The following is a 24,122-nucleotide window of genomic DNA, read 5'->3' as shown; positions in this document are numbered from 1 at the left end:
TTATTGTCATTTTGTAAGAATAATTTCTTTTCTTTTATTTTAGAGAGATGCAATGGTGCGCGTGGAAAGCAATTTTGTAATATTTTAATGCAAACAAAAATTGTCCAAATTGTTCAAATTGTTTGCGTAAATTACGTGTAAAAGAATTTGACAATGGATTCAAATGTCTCGTTTCTCGCTGTTTCTACATTATTTATCCAAATCTCGAAATACACGTAATATCATCACGAAAGATAAATGGCCCGATTCGAAAGATCATAACTTCTAATCGATTACGCAAGATACATCGCCCGTCCCTAGAGACGATTTACTTTCACTTTTGTAGAAAAAGGAGAGGGTCCGCGTTCTCCCGTAAATACGTTATACTTGGATACCGGTTAAAAGTACGAGACAAATGTTGGCGATTTAGCCCGACCGCGACCGCTCGTTCCCAAACGCGGTGTCGCGCGAAAGAATTTTAACAAACTCTATACATCAATCTCGAAATAAATTAAAGAAAGCGATTAAGCGACAAACGTGTTGATAAGTGCGAGCGCGGAGGAAACGTACTCTTTGCCTACAGAAATAGATTAGACTATTCGAATCTTTCAAAACTTAATCAAGTTACATCTCTTGTATCAAATCGAGCTAATTTTCGTCACAGTTTGACTCATTCGTTCTATACCCAACATTTTAATGATTCATGCGAAATTGAATATCTTATTGTATGGTATTACTATACATGTGCTTAATGATTTATGACATTTTCTGCATGTCTGAAAATTAAGAAGTGAATTTAATTAATTAATACAGAATCATTTATTTTTAATAATGCGTTCAACTAGTATGTTATTTATGATGTAATAAACAATAATTCCGATGTTGCAATGATGCATGACCGTTTTAATTAACAATGAGAAATATCTTTTAATTAAATTTAATTAAATCAGCAATGTTATGCATTCGTGTTATCAGTTATTATTAAAAATTAATTTTGAAGCTAGCATTAAATATCGTAATCGTTATAATATTCACACACAACCAGTCTTATAATAGCATTATTTTATATAAAATTAAACTCTTATTAGGAATAAAAAAAGAGAGAGAGAATGAGGGGGGGGGATATTTTTACGACATCAATCTCTTGATAAAAACAGCAATTACCGTCAAGTTATGAGACTTAATATTATGCATCGATAGCACAAACTACATCCATAAGATCGGATTATGTAAATATATTGAACACGACCATCGAAGAATCATGATCGGAAGTGACAGGCGGAAATGAGATTCTCTCAGATTTTCCTTAAAACTAATTTCTTCCTCACCTGACCTAAATTATATCGTGAAGCATACATAATTTTCATAAATAATATTTTCTTCGGATTTTTCTCTTATTTTTAATTAAGTCTATAATTAAATTTCTATAATTAAATTTCTCAGTAATATCAATCTGAAAGGTAACTCGGAAATATTCACGTAAAAATTATATTTTCAATAATTTTTCTTATTACGAAACTTAACGTCGTGAGACTTTTCAAATTTCATGGTTATAAATGGACCCTTTCTCGCTACATTTTACCCGCCTATCTCTCCCGTTCCCCCATAAATTTACGTCGCGTAGCCCTATTTTAAGTTGGTCGGATTAGATTATTCAGAATCCCAAAGTGATCTGTATGCATGGCGAGCCTTCTTTATTCCGCACTGTCAGCAATGCGAGACAAAGAAGCATAAAATAAAAAGGGCAAAGAACCAACGATTGTTCTTTCCAACAATCCGTGCTAATTCGTAGTATACTTAATAGTTGTTCTTGACATCAATTAGATTTCCAAAACAAAAGTCTTATTCTCAACTAGGCCTCTCTCAGCTCAGCTTCCGCCGCGCGCCGCCAAGTTTGTTTCTTAATTATCTATTCGCTCGTGTACGAGAGACTGTAGGATCTCTCAGCTTCTTACGAGGGAACGGATTTATAATGCTCCGCGAAATCAGAGATTCCCGATTGCTCCGCCCGTCGCGATTGTCCTACTTCCGTTCTTTTCAAATTTTGCATCGAGTTACGAGCACTCGAAAAGTTTCCGTTACGAGTTCGCTCGCTCTGTTCACCCTTCTGCCCGTCCTACAGTGTGAGAAAAACACTCCGGAAAAGGGCGGCACCTGCGATGCAAGTAGCGATGCAACGGGTGTCTTAATAATTCCACCTTTCTTCGAACAGTAGCAGGGAAGGAACGATAGAAAGAAAAGTCTGTTTAAAAAGACTTGAAAATTTAAATTATGTTTATAAAAAAGAAACGCGATAATAAACTTTTTATTACACACACACACACACACACACACACACACACACACACACACACACACACATACACGCACGCTGTGTATAAAACTATGTGAGAAGCGAGTGGGCTGCTGTTGACCAACTAGTACATCTTTTATGAAAAGAGAAAATTACTCTTTCTATGAGAAAATGCAACAATAAAAGTACCATGTTGCTAGATAATAATATATAATTTGCGCATACAACACACGATTATTTTTATACTGTTGAAAGAGAGAGAGAGAGAGAGAGAGAGAGAGAGAGAGAGAGAGAGAGAGAGTTTCTAATAATTCTCCAACATGAATGGATAATTGTTATCCATTCATTGCAAAAATATTTATGAATTATATGTTAATTATATAAAACTTGCAATGCAATATAAGAAGAATAAATTTAATAACGGTAATTAACTAGTGACTAATGAGTTTTTATCTTTCCAGAAATTATATGCACGAAAGCAGATTTTTAAATTAAATATTACGTTTTTAATTAAAAAATTATCATAATACAATTTCAATAAAGTCACAGAGAATTTGACGAGTTGAAAATATTAAAATCAAAAATCATTTACCTTTTTTATACTTTATTTTAATAATGATTACACAGAAAGCCCTTTAAATTTTATATACATTTAACACTAGCGTAAAAAAAATAATTGGAAAAATTAGAAAATGATGGTGTTACAGAAAGATTTCAAAACGTCTGAAATGCGATATTCAGTATGCAGGCAAAAAAACCTGCTAGGCTCGTAATACGTCCCTGAGTCTAACGAAATTCGAACTCACCTGCCCCAATGTCATGCTCGGATGCTTAACAGCACACTACATCTGTTACGAGCCTTCCTTTCAGTTCGTGTCCTTCCTCTACGTAGTGAGGACCTTTCGCGTGAGAAGCAGTATATTTTTGCAGAAAAACGCGTTTTACGATTGTTAAAAAAATTCGATGCGCGCGCCAGTTTGAAAAATCTTCACACAATTTGTAATCGAAAGCAAAACGTGATTTAATATTATTTGGATTTTTGTGGAAGAACGATAAATCAGAGACGCAATGTGACGTTAATTTGGCGAGTTCAACGTGGGAAATATCATCTCGCGTGGGTTAATCGATATCGATACATTTTCCTTTGACGATCTTGCTGATGGAAAAGCTCTATCTCATTTTTGTGGTTTTCCATGACGCTTTCCAGTATCCCCGGCGTAACGGCAAAATTGCATCGCTGCACGGCAAATCGATAACGAAATTACATTCCGCTTCGTTAAAGGCGAAGTTACTTTCAATCGAACGTGACAAAGTCATGATCGGATGGTGCATCAATTGGATTGGATCAGTTAGAAATACGAGTATATGTACGTGAGACGTGTATACGGAGCATCGTAATGATCTTTATGAGATTGTAATGATTTAATGTGGTTTATATTATCTGTGCAACGTGTGACTTTGATGTTTAATGGCATACAAGTTTACGCAACGAGTAATTTGACTGGCATTGTCAATGAACTTTGGATCGGTGCTATCGGTAGTCAGAGGGTGTTAAAATCGTTCTATCGTTTTAATTTCCATCTATTGTTATTGTAAATCGGACGTCAATAACAAAATGTGAAAATGTGGATTAACGGATTAAAATAAAGAGTTTGTAGCCTATATAGTTTATTCATTATCGGGAGAGAAGTTAAATAATTCAGCTCACCGACGTGCAATGTGTATGGTTCGTGTTACTGCTCCAGTTTCGAATTGTTATCACCGAATGGGCGTTTCTCTCTCATTGGGGATATAAAAACGAGTTGGATCCACGAATCGGATTTTGAGCGAAGTTTTACAAGGTAAACGAAATAGAAAATGCGGATCCGTGCAATTTTCCAGCCAACATTTATTTCATTGAATCGTGAAATATTCTGATTTTTATTTCATCAAACGTCAGTATCTTTAGCAGTATCAATATTACATCACACACATACATATATTGGAATTATCGATCCGTCTTATATATTTAAAAAAAAAAAAAAAAAAAAAAAGTATAGAGCGATAGATTGGCAAGTAGGAAATCAATATTAAATAAAAAAGTTTTCGTGGACGTTTGAAAAATTACGGTGATGTTTCCGTGATTGAAATTTAAACGCATAGGAAAAATATATGGAGACAAATGGGTGTAGTACGTAGATAAAAAATAATTAGTTTGTTTTTTTTTCGTAGGGTTACGTTGCTTATTTCCGATGCAATTAGTCAGGTTAAATCCAACTATCAATTTATCTCAATCAAGCGCAAGCAACGTCAATGCTCCGATCGACCGAGAATATCTATTTAGCTGATTTTCAATAAAATTTGTGTTTAAATTTGAAAAATTTCTAAAGCACATTTTATATCGAGAAGCAATTCGCGAGAAAACTCAGAGAGCTCATTTATAATACGCGTACTAATTATACAACAAAATATATGTAGACATTTTTCTTTGAAATAACGCAGCATTAATATCATACCTTTTAAAATGTAATAACGAGCTATGCATACCTGTACATAAATAATATAAAACATTTTTCAAGCATATTTTTGCATTACATAAATGACGTAGTACGTTTTTTTTTTTATACGTGAAACCTATGCGAATATCAAGCAGATTTGCTTCTCTTTGCAATCATTTCTAAAGATAATCCCATTTTGGTTCAATGACTGTTTGAAAATTACCACCGGATATAGAGCGAAATAGACGTTCGTGAAATGTCAACGGTTGCAAAAATTTATCACGTAGCATCGCGTACTACAATGATAAATTGCAGCGTGCAATTGATAACGCAGTGCTATTAAATTATCGAGAGCGAATACCAAGTGATGCGTTAAACCACCAAACGCACGCTGCTCCAACAAATCTCCATAGATGGAGTTGAAAGGAAACTTACTTGGATATATCTCATTTTACAAACACACGCATGGTGTTGTTCTGTAAAATAAAATTGTAATAGAAGCGTATCTTTATATCATACATAAAGATTTAAGTAAAATATTTGGCCACGCGATCTTTACGACAATAATGTGATTGGGGCAACTTGATAAAACTCCTGACATTTTGAATTCGATAATCGCCGCGACGCGACGGTTTATTTACACACGCCTCCACATTTATTTTCTCAATTTTGCAATGCGTCATCAGCTACTCGTTGTAGCTGACAGATCAAGCTTGCATCGCTGGATTCAGTATAGGATCTAATGTCTATGCCACGTGCGCGCGACACATATCGGACCTTTTACACAGGACAGTACAACAGTCAATATACACGCGATGCAGCTTCAAGCGACACACGAAACTGCGGCAATCTCTCCGTGGTAAATGCGTCGTGTGTCGAGCTAGAACAATAGTAAACTTGATGACTGTACACAGGAAGGATTTTGTCGTATAAAATTATGTTAAAGACACATTTTCTTTTACATTTTATCGTAAAGCTCGAGTATAACAATATTATATTAGAATTTATTACGATGAACGCAAGTAAAAAGATGTAAGTATTTTTAATTACTATATTGCAGACGTGTAGAAAAAAAACTTAATAATGTATGTAACGATACCTAATTAATTTCTGTTTCATCTAGAAAACTACTGCATTGATATTGTAATTTTTATTAAAAATATAAGCTGCATAACTTGTATAAAAGCAATTGCATTCAAGTCGCCAAATTTTATTTTCACTTTACTTACTTGTGGAATTTAATTTTGTTTTAAATTGAATAATTATAACAATTCTCTTTTGTAAAATATAAAATGTACGTATCTTAAAATATTGTCATTAAATTCATTTTCATAATATTTGGTATAATTTCACAATAAAAATAATTATAATTTTTTCTTCATTGCAACATTTTATCTGTGTAAAAAGTACTCGAAAATATAGATATATTTAATAAACTCTGACATAGTAATTTATTTATGGAATGTAACAATAAATTTTATTGGTATTTTTTGTATGATTGTTAAAACTTTGTATGTAGCCGTCGCGTCCAAGCACAAACTACATAATTTTATTTAAATAATTGTTACTTCTTGAAAAAGTTAATAAAACAGATGAGACAATATCTCGATAGATTGTTGTTTAATTCAATATATACAAAAAGACTCGAGCAATATGCAATGTGTATCCGTTATTATTTATAAATATATCAATGATGAAACACTTTATATGATATTATATTTCTACGTAGCATCATTAATGTTCGTGTGAATAGCAATAACTAAATGCGCGTTGCGTGAATAAAATGAAATTTTGAAATCCAACAGATCGATACAACTCGCACCTGATAAAATTGTCATGCTCGCGCTTGTTAACAATCGCGTGTAATGAATATTCGTGAGTCATTTCGCGAGCAGATTTATCATTTTCGAGTAATCTCGACACATTTCATGTTATTAATTCGACATTAAATTACGATATTAAAGCAGCATCGTGTTAAAATGACGAAAACTGTGAAATTGTTCTTGCATTGCTAAACTGTAATTAAGATGCAATAATTTAGCTGCAAATATAAAAATTGTATCGATCATTGTGCAAATGATTCGACAATAATCGACAATCTTTGTTTAAAGACGAGATTCACGGCACGGTCATTTCCCTTGGTAATTCAAATGAAGCACCAAATGAAACGCCAGGATATTTTGCAATGAAAAACCATTGGTGAAGTCGGCACTGTGTCGGCAGCAACGACTGTATATAACGCGGACATAACGATGGCAACGTAAGAAGCATTGGCGAGGGAGAAAATGCATTATCCTCTCATCTCTTCTCTCGAGAAATCTTCCTTCGCTCCTTACTTTCTTAGCGTCTCTTGTATATCCCCCGAGAACGAGCATCGTCCACTTTGGTTTCATAGAATGACTTCTATTCCAAAAAAAACCTTTTTTTTTCGTTGAAAGGATCGTCTCGATTCAAAGCATAAATTTTTTGAGATAATATTTTAGTTGAAAAATATATATCCATGGCACATGTACTATTTTTCAAATCAATGACACTTTTATTATTTTAATCCTATAGCTAAAATTGATACTATTTCATTGTCAGATATATAAGAATAATTCAATTTTATTAGAACGCAAAAAGCATCATGCACTAAATTTAGATCTATTTTAGATAATCTATAGTTGGTGCTGAAATTCAGAATTGGCATATATTTATTTTGAATTTTGTGTGTACATATCATATGTGTAAAATATGAAAAATATTTGACGAATCAAAATATATGTATGAAATATGTATTAAATTCTCATATAACATTAAAACGTGTACCATATAAAATTATAAATGGAATTTTCTCCTGAAATTTGACACTAATTGTATTTCGTTTAAAATGGGCTATTAATATAGTGCATAATACATAGTGTTGATTATGTTCTAATAAAATTCAATTTTTAAATCCAATTGTTACATTCCGCTTCAAAAAATTTATTCTTTCGTGATTTTTAGTATTACAATATTAGGCATGATATAGTATGCAATAAAAATTGTGGAAAATATGTTAACTGTGAATTATATTCACTAATATTTCAAATACTGTTTTGAAATGTTTGATGTATACATTTTTTATCAAACAGTTGATACGAACGTAAATGTCACTCGGTAAAGCTAAAACTTTTATAAATCTTTCTGTAAGAACTTTGAGAAATAAAATTTTTTAGAAAATGATCAAGTCATACACAGAACTGATTAAACTTGAATATTTTCAAAGTGCTACGATCAAACGGATGAAAAGTATTGCTTCGAATAATTACGGTAACACTTTTACGGCGATTCTTATATTTCCTATAATTATTTGTACATATATCTGCTCATTTTAAATATGATTTGAAAGCAACTAGCGGTACATACGAATAATTATATGTATGTTATCTATATCAAAATCCTATATGTTGCAAAGCGCCACGAGCGCGAATAAAATATCGAAATTTCTACACGAATTACACGATACGACGCAAAAATACGAGTAATTCAAATACAATATACGGAATTTACTCCCACGTTCCACTCAAAATTATTAGATATTCTCTTCGGTTGGCACGTGGCATTAAAAATAATAGTAAATGTTACTTTATATTTTCGTAACGATTGAAATTGGAATTTTAATGTTCGACATACTTAATATAACTGAGTTTACTTAATCATAATTCACGTTTGTGCGTATATTCTTTATACAGAGGGCGTATATTATTATTATATACGCTACGCGTAACAATGTACTAGTTGATTGCGAATATTCGATATTACATGTCATTGGCAATGAAGATGGTAGTGAGAATTTTTTTCTCATGGAACGTAATTCGTGCATTTGCTTGCACGTGTGCCGCTATTGCGCGTAATATTCTCGCTGAGCATGCAGTTTATGATTATGAAGCTCGTTGCATTGCAGTTACGATGTTAATTGCATCCCCACTGCTGTTGTATGCACATTATCCTCCGCTTTGGACGATCCGCTTCGAGAACTGTGCTTCTTGTTAAAAATTTTACAACTGGGTCGAAAACTGTCGTAAATGGATACTGTTGTCATTGTTTTCGAAGAGTTTGCCCTGTAAACCGTTTACAAAGTAGTACTCGTAGTATATGTCAGAATCGTCTCTCTTTACCAAACGAATGTGGAAACGTAGTCGCGCTTTTCTGCGCGACAATTTCTCTAAATGCATGCATGCGAATGCGAATACAATTCAATGTTATACAATTTCCAAATAGTATTTTTATGAGGCTTGCTTTAAACGTATGCCGTGAATTCGGATAGAGCTTTTTCTTTCTTTTCATTTTCATTTTCATTTTCATTTCATTTATCGATGTCTTGGGAGGAAATATCCTCCTCTGTCATTCTTCATACGCGCAGAAATAACGACCCGCTCTTCCCAGAGCCGCCGTGGGGAACGATTGCTGAAATTTACATATCTGGCCTGAAAACTCTCCGGAGAATCTGAAACTTGCGAATGTGGAGTGGCTCTCGACTTTCAAAGTTCATTAAAGTGATAAATAATGTCGATGTCTGCCTACAGAATTAATTAATTTTTTTCATTACTCGAGGCCTCGAGTCATTCTCAGCCATTCGAGTTGTTTTCATTTATTCAAATTTACCAATCAATGACAACGGTTAGATTGCCATGAGCATTTACGGAGCATTTTGCTCAAATATAAAAACTTATTCGTTGATTTTTTCCGATACGCTTGATAAATATCCAAACGAATAAACGTTCCAAATAATTGAATGAAAATTGATCAATTATTCATCGAGATCCATCTGTTTGTTGTAATGCCTCTCCCATTGCGGTAGTTTTCAATTACATCAAATAATTAACGCGCTCCATCATCGCCAATTCTCGCCAAATCATCGCGCCAATGCAAATGAGGAAATTGGTTTAGCCATCGTTTTAAACGGATTTCACTGCAGCGCTAAACGCATTACTTTATTTCGCTGTAGTAGGCGCGGCATATTACGCATCTAATTTCTAGCGCTTCAGCAGTTATCCGTTGTTGAAAATCACGCGTGACATTCCATCTCTGGGCGAATTGTAGAAAGGTACGTAAAGTCAAGCCCTCGGATTCGCACATTCCTCTGCTGCTGCTGCTGCTGCTGCTGCTGCTGCTGCTGCTGCTGCTGCTGCTGCTGCTTCTCGCCTCGTCGCACGCGCGTATGCATGACTTTTTTATGTACCGCCACAAAACGTGCGCGTCCTTGCGCACTTCCAATTTCCTGACAGTGCCATATATATCTCAATGTCAGTTGGAAATGGATTCCGCGGGGAGTGCATCCGTTCCGCATCACTACATACGCTGCTGAGTTTACGTGGTATACCGCCGCGTCATATTTTCCGTCTAATATCGCACAGACAACGTGCAACGTGTACCTATATAGTTACGTCTCATTGACGACAGACAATACGTTCCACCCCGATCGATTATACGCTTTGATGAACGATTCTCGAGACGCCATCGAAACGCAAGTGCACAGGAAGCGTTTCTCTGAGATGACAATAGCGCTCGTATAAATCATAGATGTTAATCGCATTGTAATTAAGATATATATATATATATATATATATATATATGTGTGTGTGTTAGAACACGTGTAAACAACTTTAATAATCTTACATGAAATTACGAAAACTTTATGTAACACACATACGTAAAATTTAAAACTCTAATTAGTTTATTAATTTGATCAATTTATCTTTGAAAACACATCATTAATAGAAACTTACGGAAAATTACTTCGCAATGTGTAAAATATGTGTAAAACACAAAATTGACATTTAATAATATAATTTACATTTTTTTTCAATATATCATGACGCACAATAATCGATCGTATACAGATGCATACATAATCGTGTGCGAAGCAATGAAACATCAAATATTTGCATACACGATATATGTGTACATTTGAATAAAATGCAAATTCAAATTTATTTAATATATTTATGCTGTTTAATATATTTATACTTATTAATAAGATTCCAAGCTATCGTTTAGCTGTGACGAAAAAACGGTGTACTCAATGTATTTCAGTTAATTATGTTACAGCTATTCCGAGAAAAGATAAGAATACATATATTGGCAAGGGAAAATTTAGCCAACTATAAGAAAAGGTCAATCTAAAAATTTGAATGAAATAGATGGATAAATGATAACACAGTTTTCGTGTTTTCACTTCTCTTAGGTATGTACATAGCGATCGGCTGCATAATTTAACTAGAACAAAATCTTCGAGGAGCTTGTCTATGCCTAAACTTGTTTTACCGTAGCGCGACAGTCTTTTCAAACAATTTGAAACTTGACGAAAGATTGAAATAAATTTATGAATTTTTCGTAATCAATGATCCCTCTCTCTCTCTCTCTGTTCCTTACTGCAAGGGCAATTTAAAAAAAATATTTCAAAAAAATATATTTAACGAATAATGAAGTTTCTTTTACAAAAGGCCCTAGTCTAATGTCTTTTTCCGCACGAAAGTGGCTCAATTTGCCGCTTGAAAGTTCTCATATATACAAGACAGACGCGGGGTTGCCGGAAAACGAGATCGTAACGGAGCGGAGCGGCGCGGCGCGGCGCATTTAACCGATGCGCGCTACGTCCGCGTCCGTGACAGAGCAGCCGACTGCGCCGTTACATTTTACGGATCGATAAATTTTTCATTAATACACCCTCGCTTGTGAATTTTACTCGAAATTTTATTTCCCGCGGGACCGAGGCTCTTGATCGATAGTAAACGTATGCGTAGGCGCCGAGAAGCCGAAACCGAATGACCGAATTGCAATGACGAGATCTATATGACGTCATAAAACAACGTCATAATGCATCTTGTGCATCAGAGAAGAAGATCCTTTCAAGTGCGGTTTACCATATTTCCAGCCAACTGCTTATCTCTATCCGTGCATTAGTACGTCACTATGAAACAAGCATTATTAATCATAAAGGATTCATATTACGGACCGATGAGCATATTGCGAGACGTCTTAAGCATCAACAGCAATCCGCTTATTCTTTATGAGGTCGGAGACGTAATGACGATCGCGATATCAAGAGTTCCGCGAATTCATCTTCCATCTAAACGGTAGACGAAATAAAAGTCTTTCATGGCATACCTCGTTACGACTCGTTCCATGCGAACAAAACTCGAAGCATTGTTATCACATCCTCCCAGAATAGAAATTTAATTCTCGCGGAACAATCGCTAAACTTCCTGGGAAAGTTTCGCCCCGCGGTTTCTAATCGACTTTTCGACGTTTCTAGCTTTTTTCATTCCGCCTTATCGTTAACAAACTGAACGTGAGTAGTAATTTTACACGCTAAATTTAGTTTAAAAAAAAAAAAAAAAACTGTAAAACGGTCTCATTAAAATTAATGCAAATTTCAGGTGTTATCGACCAACATTTTTCTCGTGTCTCGGCTATTTTAAATCCTAAATCATGTAAGTTAAACTTTTTCGAGTTAAAGAGAGTATAAAAATTCAAAGAAACATTTGGCACACGTTTACAATCTAAATCGCCTCTCGAACAGCTACGTACCGTAACGAGATCTGCTCCGGAAAGTCCGGAAAGTCCGGAAAGTTCCGGTGACTTTACGCTACGTGATAAACACAGCAACCTTTCGTTGAGGTAATCGCAGCGATTTCGCGTCAAATCGCCTTTTCACGCGCTACAGCTATCCTTACCACAGGGTAGACCACGGGCACGGAATGCCAGACCGGTCTGATCTCGCATAAAAATGCAAATGGTCAAGTCTCTTATCCGTATATGGCTAATAAATGCGACACGTCGTCATTGGATCTAATGGTACAAAAAAGAAAAAAGAATAGAAAAAGAGAAGAAGAAAAAGTAAAAAGAGCTCTCGCGGAACAAAATTTAATGGGGTCGTGCGCGCTTAATGACATTTTTATGTGCAACGAAAGAGCGACGTATCTTTGACATGACGCCCAAAATTGCCGAGAAATTCTGCCGTGCAACGCGGCGGCACGTTGATAACCGTTTAATCTCAGATTGCACCGAGAAATTCTCGATTGACGATGGGCGCAGGCAGAGGCGTTGTCTAACCGGCTGTTTAATTACGCAGACAAGTTCAGTCGCGGAAAAGGGATAGTAGCCGCGTGTGTGCGTGATCCTGTGTTTGAACATGACGAGCATTCCGCTCATGTTCGATTTACCGTAACAATCCCGAAATTTTCCCCTTGAACGTATTAGCGCGCCAAATATATAACGGCTGATAATTATTCAATGATAAACACGAGCAAACATAATTCTTGCTAATTAGTATAATTATTAATACAGGTACAAAGCAAAGATACATCTCATTCGCTAGAAATTGAGGGAAATACGTAATCTTGATGCAAATAAGGTAAAACCATTCAATTTACTTATTAACCGCGAATAGAGAAACGTTACACAACTTTTCGAAATGTTGGTCATATAATATGTATAGTATCGTATTAGTGAATCGTGGCAAAGAAATTTAACGAGGCAGAACTCGGTGCGTATTAGACATAATTTCATCGCTCTAATTAAGCGTTGACGTCAACACCTGGGCAAGTATCGAGGTAATACGAATAAAATTAGAACGGGAAAAGTTACCTCATGCGACCTCATACGCTTTGCCAAAATCCACATTATTCTCACGTGCTGCATAATCTATTTTCATTTTCCTCTATGTTATATGAGGCAGTTGGAATTGAGCGAAAAAGAAACTTGAAAATTACTAATTTGTACTTAAATAAAGTGCAACTGATTATGCAGCTTAACAGGGATAACGTTTAAACTGGGGTAAACTTATTAACGTAAGTTAACTAATGTTAACAAGTTTAGCCCAGTTTAATAGCTGTTTAATAATAATTGGATTAAAACACGGCTTGTCAATTGAATTAAATCGGCAGCAGCAGCAACAACAATGAGAAAACGAGACGTTTTGATATTTCATGATATCCATTCACATGATATTCGTTTTTGCGATATAGATGCGATGCTAACCATCCGTCTGGTTTAATCAGACAAGTTGGCTCGTGCGAGGCAGTCGTCGCAAACTAGGCAATATCTCTCTCTCTCTCTCTCTCTCTCTCTCTCCTCCCGGAGCTACGCAACGTGGCCACCGGTTGCTAGAGGGGGGCTGGCTCTCAGACGCGGCAGCTGTTTGCTCGCCATGGAACGGATGGAACAGGGGGTCGTACTGGCATGTGTATCCCGCCAGTAATGCCGCATCGCTGGCGTTTGCAGCTCGCGCGAGCGACGCAGCGCGGGATTGTGACACGTCGCCGTGAGGATTTTTGCGATTCAAGGTCGCAGATGGTGCGAAAAAAGATAATTGTTGAGGGAAATCGTTGTGAAAGTAGCGTGCTGCGTCGCGTCGCGTCGCGTCGCGTCGGGCCGTGGGACCAATTCGTCACGCTGCTGTGAAAATCGGTCCCTCCGAAGCGAGACCGCTTCGTATATACCACGCCGGCAGATTCGGAGCACGCAGCAACGGTTGGAAAAAGTGCGCGCGCATGCTGACGCGCTTTCGGAGCAACCCGTGGACCAGTCCGTCGGTAAATTCCCAAAAATCGATCTCGCTCCTCCGCACGGCACGTCCTCGTCACACGTGCGTCAAACATTTATACGGTTCGATCGTGTGTGATTGAGAGAAATCGGGTGATTATCCCAATCACCCGGCCAATTCTCCTAAGTAACTCGCCGGCGGCCGCGGCGACGGTATTCGAATGGCAAAACGGCAAAACGATCGACGGACGTCCTTGCCTTTCGCGATACCACTGGAAATGAAGAAATAGTACTCGACATCGTACACCGATAGCGAAAGAATTTCCATAACGAGAGTGCACAATGATCGAGAATCTATAACGAAGGTGGTCGAGAATTTTCATTAGTGATTGAGTAGCGATAAAAAAAGTTTCAAGAGGCACATCGATACACGATGTACGCGTACATGATATTGAAATTATGAATATTCATGTGGCACTCCCAGTGGTGCAGCGTCGCCTCGTAGCGATGCGTATGGCAATTGGAAGAAAGTTGCGAGGACTCCAACGGATGATAAATGACATCCGAGAGACGACGCTGTCCCTACCCGCACGAGTGGTGAAATGTGACTCTCGACGTGACGCGGACACTTAGAAAAGGGTCCAGCCGCGTGGAATTCGCTCTGTGATAGCCAGGTAGCCCGCATGCCAACGCGTTTGCGTGTCGCGCGCCATGCGCAGTGAGCCGAGCGGCAACTTTTCTTTTCGGAAAGCACGACGAGGGATGTCCCAGCGGGATTTTAATCTCGAGCGGCTTATTTAATCCCGGTGACGGGATTATTTGAACGCGCCAAACGGTGAACGGTGAACGGTGAACGGTGAACGGTGAACGGACGCACGTACGTCCTTGCCTCGCAATCGCACCAAGGCATTGCGTAACCATAAACGACACGTTTGCCGATACTGTTCGCGAGAATCTCAGGGGTTTCAACGGCGACTATTGCTCAAGATTTCACTCGCAATGGCGACGTTAGATGGTAGATTACAACACTGCGCGTTCGTACGGCTGCGGTTTCTCTACACGCATTTACACCAACTTTTCTCGCTTTTCTCACTTTTCTCACATTTCTCAAAAAGCAGAAACGTTGCGTTTCTAGTGAATGGCGCTGTTTCTCCAAATTCTTTGCAATTTTTCACATCTAAGATTAATACAAATCACTTTATCGCCATGGATTTCAACATAAAATAATGAGTAATATTCCATTTATCGTTTAGTCGTCTAGACGTTTAATCTAATATAGAGTATTCCGCGTGTAGATAAAAGTTGCACAAGTATGGAATAGAACGGAGGAAAAGAATCTGAAATCTATAAAATCCCAATGTAATGTTAAAAATAATAACTCGGTTAATAATCGTGTATCTCTCGACATTAGGATGCGGCGTCAAAGAACCGTGACTCTTTATTAGACAGGAAGTAGATTGTCGTTTATCGGGACAGGGTCCGATAACGAGGACAACGATCTGAAGGGGTAAATAACCGTCCGTAAACAAGTAGGAAAATGAGTTAGAACTTGGTGAAGAGTTAGTAGTTAGTGTGTCTTCTATAAAGAGATCGATTCATCGTGAGAATAGCCGTGTGACTTACGAATTGCACGATTGGAGGAGAAGACGAATGGGAAGTGAGGAAAACGGGGAAAAAAAGAGGCATTGTCAGGATGATTAATGCTATGGTCACTGTAGGAAGAAATGTCCAAGCTGCGGACGTTCTTTCTTCCCTTTCCTTATCCTACGCTTTTTTTTTTCCAATTTCGCGAATTTCACGATTTTCGCGAATACTAATTATTCGAGCTTCTTCGAGTGTTGAATATTGGAGAATGAAAAAATTTGCTCCCTCAGATCGATACCATCTGACGATTCATTTAGATCCAGACTATAATTATCCTATTAACATCCACTCGACCAGTAATTCCCTCGTTAATTTCTAATGAGCTCCAATCTGCCAGAGCAGCCAATTTTTGCCCCTTCCAATCGATACGAGCGCGCTTTCGCGAGAAACAGGCTGGCACGACCCGTGAAAGAATATTTTAGTCGATCATCACTCTGTAAATAACACGCTGATGAATTTTTAGTCCGAGAAAGCCAAATTCGATACGAGAAGCAGCGTGTATAAAAAAAAATCTCAAGTAAAATGCTCGAAAATTATTACGTCTCGAATGAACGATTCTTTATTTATATCTTCGATATAAACGTCGAGCATTTCCTTTTTCCGATACAGATATCGATCATTTACATTCAATATTCTCTTCAAACCTAATTATTGGAGGTGTGCAAAGATTTGAAATTGCTGCTTCATTTTTCTTGCGCATTCGTTGAGGAAACAATCGATTTGTTTTACTCGCGTTCGTTATCGGTCATCAGCGATCTTGTCATTGATCTTGAAGCATCTACATTTCGCTATCGAGATCTTAACTAACGGACGACAGCAATAAATTTGATTGGGCCGGTAAATTGTCCGAGGAGGAAGAGGCTATATTCCGTCCACTTCTTCGTAATGGCCAATTGTCCGCGCGGCGGAATCGAGCGAGTACGTGGCCCTAAGTAAACAATAAAATCGTTTCAGAGACAGCAGTCACGTAGCAATTACGTTGTCGTTTCATCGCAACACTTGTGCTAATCCCCGTTCATTGCTAACCGCTCTTCCGTTTCTCTTTCTCTCTGACGCTTCATGTAAATATTTATTAGTTCCCTCACAAAAGAGGGACAAACTGGTTAGGTATTCCGTCAGTCAGAGGGAAAATTCGACACACTCGTGAATTAATTCACATACCGATCGTATTAAGACAATCAACATTTTAGGAGAATTTTGGAATAATCTCCAAAACTTGCGTATTATATATAATTCTCCCTCGTCGTGCAGTCCGAGAGAAAAACGTGCCGTTATGTTAAAGATGAAGCGAATGGCGGCAAAATGACGGTATCGATTATTTTTTCTTTTGCAGCTTTATCCTGCCAAAGAATTACTTTACGGATTTACGGAGAATAGCAAATTTCAAAGCAGCTTTATTCTACCAAAGAGAAGAGCAGTAACGTGCCTTATTGTCAGCAGTAATAATAAATGTTACTTAATAATTGATAAAGGGAGCGATATGCGAAAAACGATCTGATCGCTCTTTGAGATCGCTTTGCATTCAGCAGCAGGCATATCGAAAGTCTCAAAAAGATATCAGATATCTCGATAGGACATTGGAGGATACATATTACGTATATCAAGTGGGACTCATCGAGCGATCCCCAGATGAAATTTCGCAAATCCGTCTCATCTAGCCCGAAGATGGAACTACTTTCGAGGCGTTCCTCTGGCGGCAGGATGTCGACCTTAAAGAGGTCGAGATCCTTCCGAGCCTCCGTGAAACTCATGTCCAAGATACGCGATCGTGCCAATCTGCGATTGAACGCTGGCTTCGACGTCTCGAAAGACCTCGTCGTCAAGAAACCCCCGGGCAGCAACCCCCCCGTCCCTGAAGAATCTCGGGACAGTGAAAAGTCGTCGAATTTACGAAAAGATAGCAATTCCAAAGATACAAATTCTCGCCTCGTCAAGGAGAAGGAGAAAGAGGCATCTCCGAGTTCTCGAAAGATCTCGCTGTCAAATCTCGATGTGGATCCGCGAGAAATTGCAAAAGATCTCAAGAGTAAGCTGTCTCTAACCGACAGGCTAATGGGAAAGGGTCGCAGCAGTAGCAAGGACGCAGTGGCGAGACCCTCGACGAGAGACGAAGGTGTGAAATCACCAAAGGTCATTGACATTTTTCGCAGAAGACGTAGCACGGAAAATACTCGAGAGAAGGACTCTAGTGACAAACGTACATCCTACGAGAGCGATGCGGGTCGATCGAACAAACATGTATCCTATGAGAACCCTACATTTGTGCTAGACAGTTCCTTGGACTCGTCCGTCTCGAGCTTCCTCTTTGAAGTCGAAGAGGAGAAGGAGGAGGAGGAGGAGGAGGAGGAGGGGGAGGAGAAACAACGACAGGAACAAGATGGCGAAAACGAGCACGCTGCGTCATCCAAGCGCGATGTTTTAACCGTCGTCGTAGATTCCCACAAGGCCACGACTAACCGGCTCTTGTATCGTAAAACCAACTACGAACGAGGCAAGAATGAAGCCGAAGAATACCTCGAGAACGAAGAGTCGCAAAACGTATTTCGTCCCAGATGCGAGACTGATCCTTTGAGACGTTCTTGCCAAGTGAGGAGCGAGGATTCGCAAGCGAATGTGATAAACGAAAATCGAAGGACGACTGAATCCTTCGGCGAATTTGATCGTCCAAGGATTAAATTTTATTGCAAGATGCACGAGGCGGAGAGAAAAAATGCGACCATCTGCTTACAAAATCAGAAAATCTACGACAATATTAAAGCGTGTCCTTCGAAATCCTGTAAAATCAGAACGGTCGATAATATTGCCAATTTTTGGTCGAACAGACGTGGTAATAGTTTTCGAAATAAAATGGCGACCGGTAGGAAAAAAGATGCGAAGGAAACGAGGGATTACGAGCGATTCGGTCAGGAGCGAGTTTTCATGTCGACATCATCGGGATTAAGTACGCTGGATCAATAACTTTTCTAATTAATCACGCGGCGCGCCAAGTGCAATTAAGCACTTACTAACAAGTTAGAGTTTAAATTTCCGTGAAATTCCAAATTATCGATTTACCTCTTTTCTTTCATAATATTGTGATGAAAAACTTTTATCTCGTAAAATAACGCATTTAACTTTTATACATTTTTCACGTTAAACAAACGAAGAATTATCGTGAAAAGATATAAAAAGAAAGTGTGTTTATTACGAAATAAAACGGTGAACGGTGAAGCATTAACACTATAGAACTTGACTGACACGTGGGAAAATTTCTAGTCGTGAAAGTAGCTCGAGTAAAACGTATGAGCCGATTGTTATACGATAAGCAAGATAATTCAAGAAAGAATTAATGCACAGATTTCTCTCTCTCTCTCTCTCTCATTACTTGAGTCGCTGCTCGAGACCTCATTACTCGTTTTACATTTACTTAAAAATTTTATCGATTAAAGTATAAATAATCATTGTTACAACATTTAATAAAATGTACATATATTTGTTATAAAAGATATATATTTCTTCCATTTTTCAATTTCCTCTCAATTGCCTCAAATCGCTCTTGTTTCACGTTATGTATTTATTCAATTTTGTATGTTTTATTAATTTTTTTGATATTTATTTATTTTGTTTATTTCATTATGCGCACAGAGTTTCATTCGTTACAAGGGATGGAGTTCCTGGAAGGTTTTGGCAAGAAGAAACAACAATCCAACCAACAACTAAATAATTTATCGTCAATACATATCAATCCTCTCTCGGCCCAATCCCTCAACATACACCTGCATGGTATTTTATTTTTATCCATTTTATTTTTTATTTTAATTTCTTAAACGCTTCTATTCATTTATTCTATTTGCTTGTTACAGCAAATTTACGCGCAGGAATAACCTTTATGTTACCCTTTCATTTTTAGCTTTATTTGCGGCTGTGGAACATGGTCACTTGGATAAAGCGAGGACTATTTTGGAATCTACTGATGTAGATATAAATAGGTGAGTAGCTATTCGAATCATTAGATATGCATATACGTACGCAAATAATTATTAAGATGATTGATTTAGAGGCAAAAAGAAACAACAAAAACCAATTAGATATTTTCTTATCATTGGATGGACATAAATTATTCTTCAAATTCGCGAGCTCAACTCAAAGGATTCACAGTCGATTCTGCTTTCCCTCGAAAGAGCCCACGCGTGACCTAAAAGAACTTGACTCACTTGAAATACACATTACTTCGAGAAGCTTTAATCTAATATACGAGCTGAAACTTTCGAGGCGCACCGCTACAAAAGTAGTCAATCGCACTATTAGAAATGGTTCGACCAACGTTCGTACAACTAACACTTGATTCGATTCGACATGAATCTTGCGGGATCTCATGAAATTTCAGTCACTATATACCATATGTAATATATAATCTTGCGCGCAAAGACCATCATGTGCAAAAAATAATCGTTTGAGATTCAAGTTTTATGTTCTTCCTTCGTATCGAAGAAAGACTAAAATGGAGAAGATTATCGCGGAATAATTAGATGGATAAAGTAAAAATATCTTCTCGCTCCAATTGTTCTTCGCAACCTCTATAATTATTTCTCAGCCGTGTCTGAAAGCTGCGAGTTGTTTGCAATTTTTATACCGGACTAATTTGCTTTTCAGCTAGAGCGTGTTAAATTATACCGCAGCAATCTTCGTAAAGTAAAATATATTACGAATTTCAGTAAATAGTTGAAACATCTAAATCGGGCGGCGCGGCGGTGGGTAAAGGGTGTTATAACGCTTCTGCAAGTTTTTCGTAGCCGGTTGCACATAGTAATTGCGGAAAATAGCTGTTCGCTTCTATTTTCAGCCAGAAATATTTGTCGCCCGAGGATATATTATATATAGCACAGCTTTTTTGGTGTATTTTTCACCAGTGGTTACGACAATTAAAGCGCTGGCTGTCGATAAATAAATTATTCGGACTAAACGAGCTTTCGGTGCCAATTTGAATGATCGATTTAACATGTCGTAAACAAACGCATCTAATTGATTTGATTGAAACAAGTTGACGAAATTGCCATACTTGAATTTTTATCAACTGAAAAATACACGATAAATAAATGAATTTATTTTACTCTCAGCGGAATGTAACATTTCGTTCCATATTGTTGAAAAAGGTGAGCTAAAATTTATACTGTATTGTCAAAATTGGACCTTAAAAAGAAATAAACTGAATCTAAAATGTATTGTAGTTGCGTTAGTCATGTTAAAATATTTAAAATAAAATGCTACAACAATGTTGAAAAATTAATTGACTTTAACACAACTTTATGCTTCAACGTATAACAATTGATTTTACTTTGCACATATATTCAATAATAGTTCAATAATAGTTTATACGAAGTAAAAAATTTCAAAAATTATCAATTGCTTCCATTTCCTGCGTGTTTAACGTAGTTAAAAAATATTCTATAGTTACAGTTAAAAAAAGGAAAATTCGTGTATATAAGTGAAATAATCCATAGGCAACGAAAAAATTACAAGTTCCTTATTTCGCCCTGTAGCTGTAACAACGCAATTGAAATTCCCGTTGCAAACGAAAAATCGATGATTGATGTAAAACTGGGAAATTCATTTAGCCAGCATTTATCCCGAACTATTTTATATCGTTAACGTTTATTTGATGTCTCCACCTTTTACGCATCAAAGTAGTCCGAGACGAAGTAGGCGAAAGTAATTAAATGTTTCAGAGTAAATCTCATTAATCCTACGATTTTCCGTTTGAACGAAGCAAAATTTTTCCGTTCTAACGAAGGGAACGAAGTGGCAAATTGTAAAAAGAGATTCACTAAGATTGAAAAATACAAACGGAATAGCGGGATGACGGGATGACGGGATGATGGGATGACGGAATGACGAGATGACGAGATGACGGTGTGGCACCGGTATAATTCAGGAGGTGGAACCACATTTATGTGTGTTTTACCGGGTCTTTATCGACCTCCTAACACCGCATGAATGTTGGCACAAGTTTTACTATCTTTTTATTTCAACGGAAATCCCGTCTAAACTTGATATATAGGGATTCAATAGCTTTAAAATTTTTCGATTTTATTTTTAATAAAATATATAAATACCGAATAAAGTAGTACGGAGATGAAATAAAAGACAATGTTTAATATTTCATAAAATGACGTGTAAAGTTACGCCGTGCTTTAATATGACGTAAACAAAAAAAAGAAAACGGCAAAAGTTTGGCAGGAAAACTGGAGCGCTTTTACTTAGTATTTAAATCCTTTTTAGAAAAGATCTAAAAATAAACTTTACTACTAGCCCACACTATTTGCAATTTCGCCATTTACAGCGTTAACAGCGACGGCTTGTCACCGCTGGACGTTGCTGTGCTTAGCAACAACAGACCGTTGGCAAAAATGCTGGTTGCGTTCGGCGCGCAGGAAGGAAATCAATGTAAGTACAATCGAATTCAATTACAAACTTTACGCTGCATAGCGAGAACTTCGTTACGCTTGTGACGAATCTCGTTGATCCGTACCTCTTTCCGCGAGATTCGCTTTTCAAGTCCCCCCTCACTCTCCGTCTCTTTCTTTCTACGGTGCAAAAAATTCAAGAAAATCGGTGGTTTGCGGGAGATTCCAATTAGGATTCCGTAGTCTCTAATAAAAATGCCGTCGGACTTTATTGCGGCGAATAAATATAAAAACGGGAACGTGAAATGCGCAACAAAAAAAAGGCGGGAAAACTCCAACGCGGCACTGCACTTTTTCCACGACGTTTTTAATAATGTCCCCCTTTGTCCGGTATATCGAGCTTCGGCGTAATTACGATCGAACGTGAGCCATGTTACGCGGTGCGGAATTGTAAAGTCGGTGGCGGCGGTATCTAAACATTTCTCGACGCTCACTCTTGTACTTCGTTAAGCCGGATGGCGTATGAGCTGCAAATGCGAGTGAGCGACACTCTTTCATCGAACAGTCCTCAAATAAAAAACAACGTGACGAATATCCGAGCTTTCACATCAATTTTTCTGACGATCGCTAGAGTGAGAGAATATCCGAAACATCGAGTTGCGTCTGCGATAAAAGACTAAAATGAAATCTTTAGTGAACGTGCCAGAAATTATCACATCGCCATCTATCGATTGCATTCCCCTTGGGGAGTAGGATAAAAGTTCAGGAAGATAAATTTCTCTTAATGTGGCGTCAAGCGAGACCGGGGAATCTCGCGTTATTAAGTCAGCAACTCGAGCTTCATTCGTCTTTGAGAAAGTTCCTCGCGTCTTAATTTGCCCCGTTACGCTAGTTAGCGCTTTATCGTTAGAACATTGAGTTTTAATAAAATAAATAAAATATAAAAGACTTTAATCCAAATTGAATTTTCGCAACATATCTGGCGACCCTCGTGTCCCTGCAAACATTCGATAAAGAATAATAAGATCGAATCGAGATTCGCAACACTTGACTGATTCGACTTGACGTGCGCGATACGAGAATTCGACGAGTATTACGCTTTGAACAATTATTCAATTTCTTGAATAATTATTCAATTTCTTCTTTATTCCGCACCACCAACACCACTTACTCCACTGAGTGGCTGACAAGTAATTATATTTATAACTAGGCTGCCAATTAATCACGGCAAATCGTCTATTGTTAAGAGATATAAAATCACGACAACGTTACAGCAATCGATTGCACGAAATGTAATGTTATAATTAATGTATTAATCACGCGTGGCACAATACGTGGGTGGTAACAATCATCGTCCGTCATATGACTAAATCTATTTCAGATATTTAAAATTAAAATGCGAAATTTGCTTAAAATTAAAATTATATATCAAGTGATATATAATTTTAATTTATATGGTTAATAGATAATAGGTATGATTAATATTTAACCAACTAAATTTATAACATGTACGTTCGATATTACATTGACGCAGTCAAATCTCCGGAATCTCTGGGCAGCCACTTGGCGTCATTGCTCTCGGAAGCGGAACACAGAGTTCAAGAACTCGGCGGCAGTACTTCTGGCAGCGGAGGAACAACCCTATTGGAACCACCGAGTAGCCACAGGGCTAGCTTTTCCACGCAACATAACAATCTCACGGCATGCGGTGGCAGCACGGAGGACAAGCAGCTTGCCCTGTGGGAAAGGAGAGCTAGGGCCCTCAGGAAAATGTTATTGGGTTTCGATCAAGCGCGTGAGTTAATAAATTCCAACTTTCAACGTTTAATCCAAAAT

General features: G+C 37.5%; 2 protein-coding genes across 13 annotated transcripts in view; one reads left to right on the top strand and one right to left on the bottom strand.

The window, feature by feature from the left end:
* LOC120356945 overlaps nt 1–24,122 on the bottom strand; it is a 111,771-nt gene that overhangs the window by 32,888 nt on the left and 54,761 nt on the right. The gene's annotated exons all lie outside the window — the stretch shown is intronic.
* The window catches only part of LOC105195024, a 77,449-nt gene that overhangs the window by 45,496 nt on the left and 7,831 nt on the right, over nt 1–24,122 (top strand). For 5 of the 9 annotated variants that reach the window (XM_011160225.3, XM_026135528.2, XM_039445912.1 and 2 more), the window contains 4 exons: nt 19,528–19,665; nt 19,793–19,871; nt 22,223–22,326; nt 23,821–24,081. In XM_011160225.3, the coding sequence (XP_011158527.1) occupies nt 19,528–19,665; nt 19,793–19,871; nt 22,223–22,326; nt 23,821–24,081 (582 nt within the window). Of the gene's footprint in view, nt 1–12,120; nt 18,845–19,527; nt 19,666–19,792; nt 19,872–22,222; nt 22,327–23,820; nt 24,082–24,122 lie in introns of those variants that run through there. The other 4 variants (XR_003268773.2, XM_026135526.2, XM_026135527.2 and 1 more) reach the window with 4 other exon arrangements.

Source organism: Solenopsis invicta, chromosome 2 (genome assembly GCF_016802725.1).
Source record: "Solenopsis invicta isolate M01_SB chromosome 2, UNIL_Sinv_3.0, whole genome shotgun sequence".
Classification (NCBI taxonomy): Eukaryota; Metazoa; Arthropoda; class Insecta; order Hymenoptera; family Formicidae; genus Solenopsis; species Solenopsis invicta.
The sequence above is the reverse complement of the archived record's forward strand: the minus strand, read 5'-3'. Positions and strand labels throughout refer to the sequence as shown.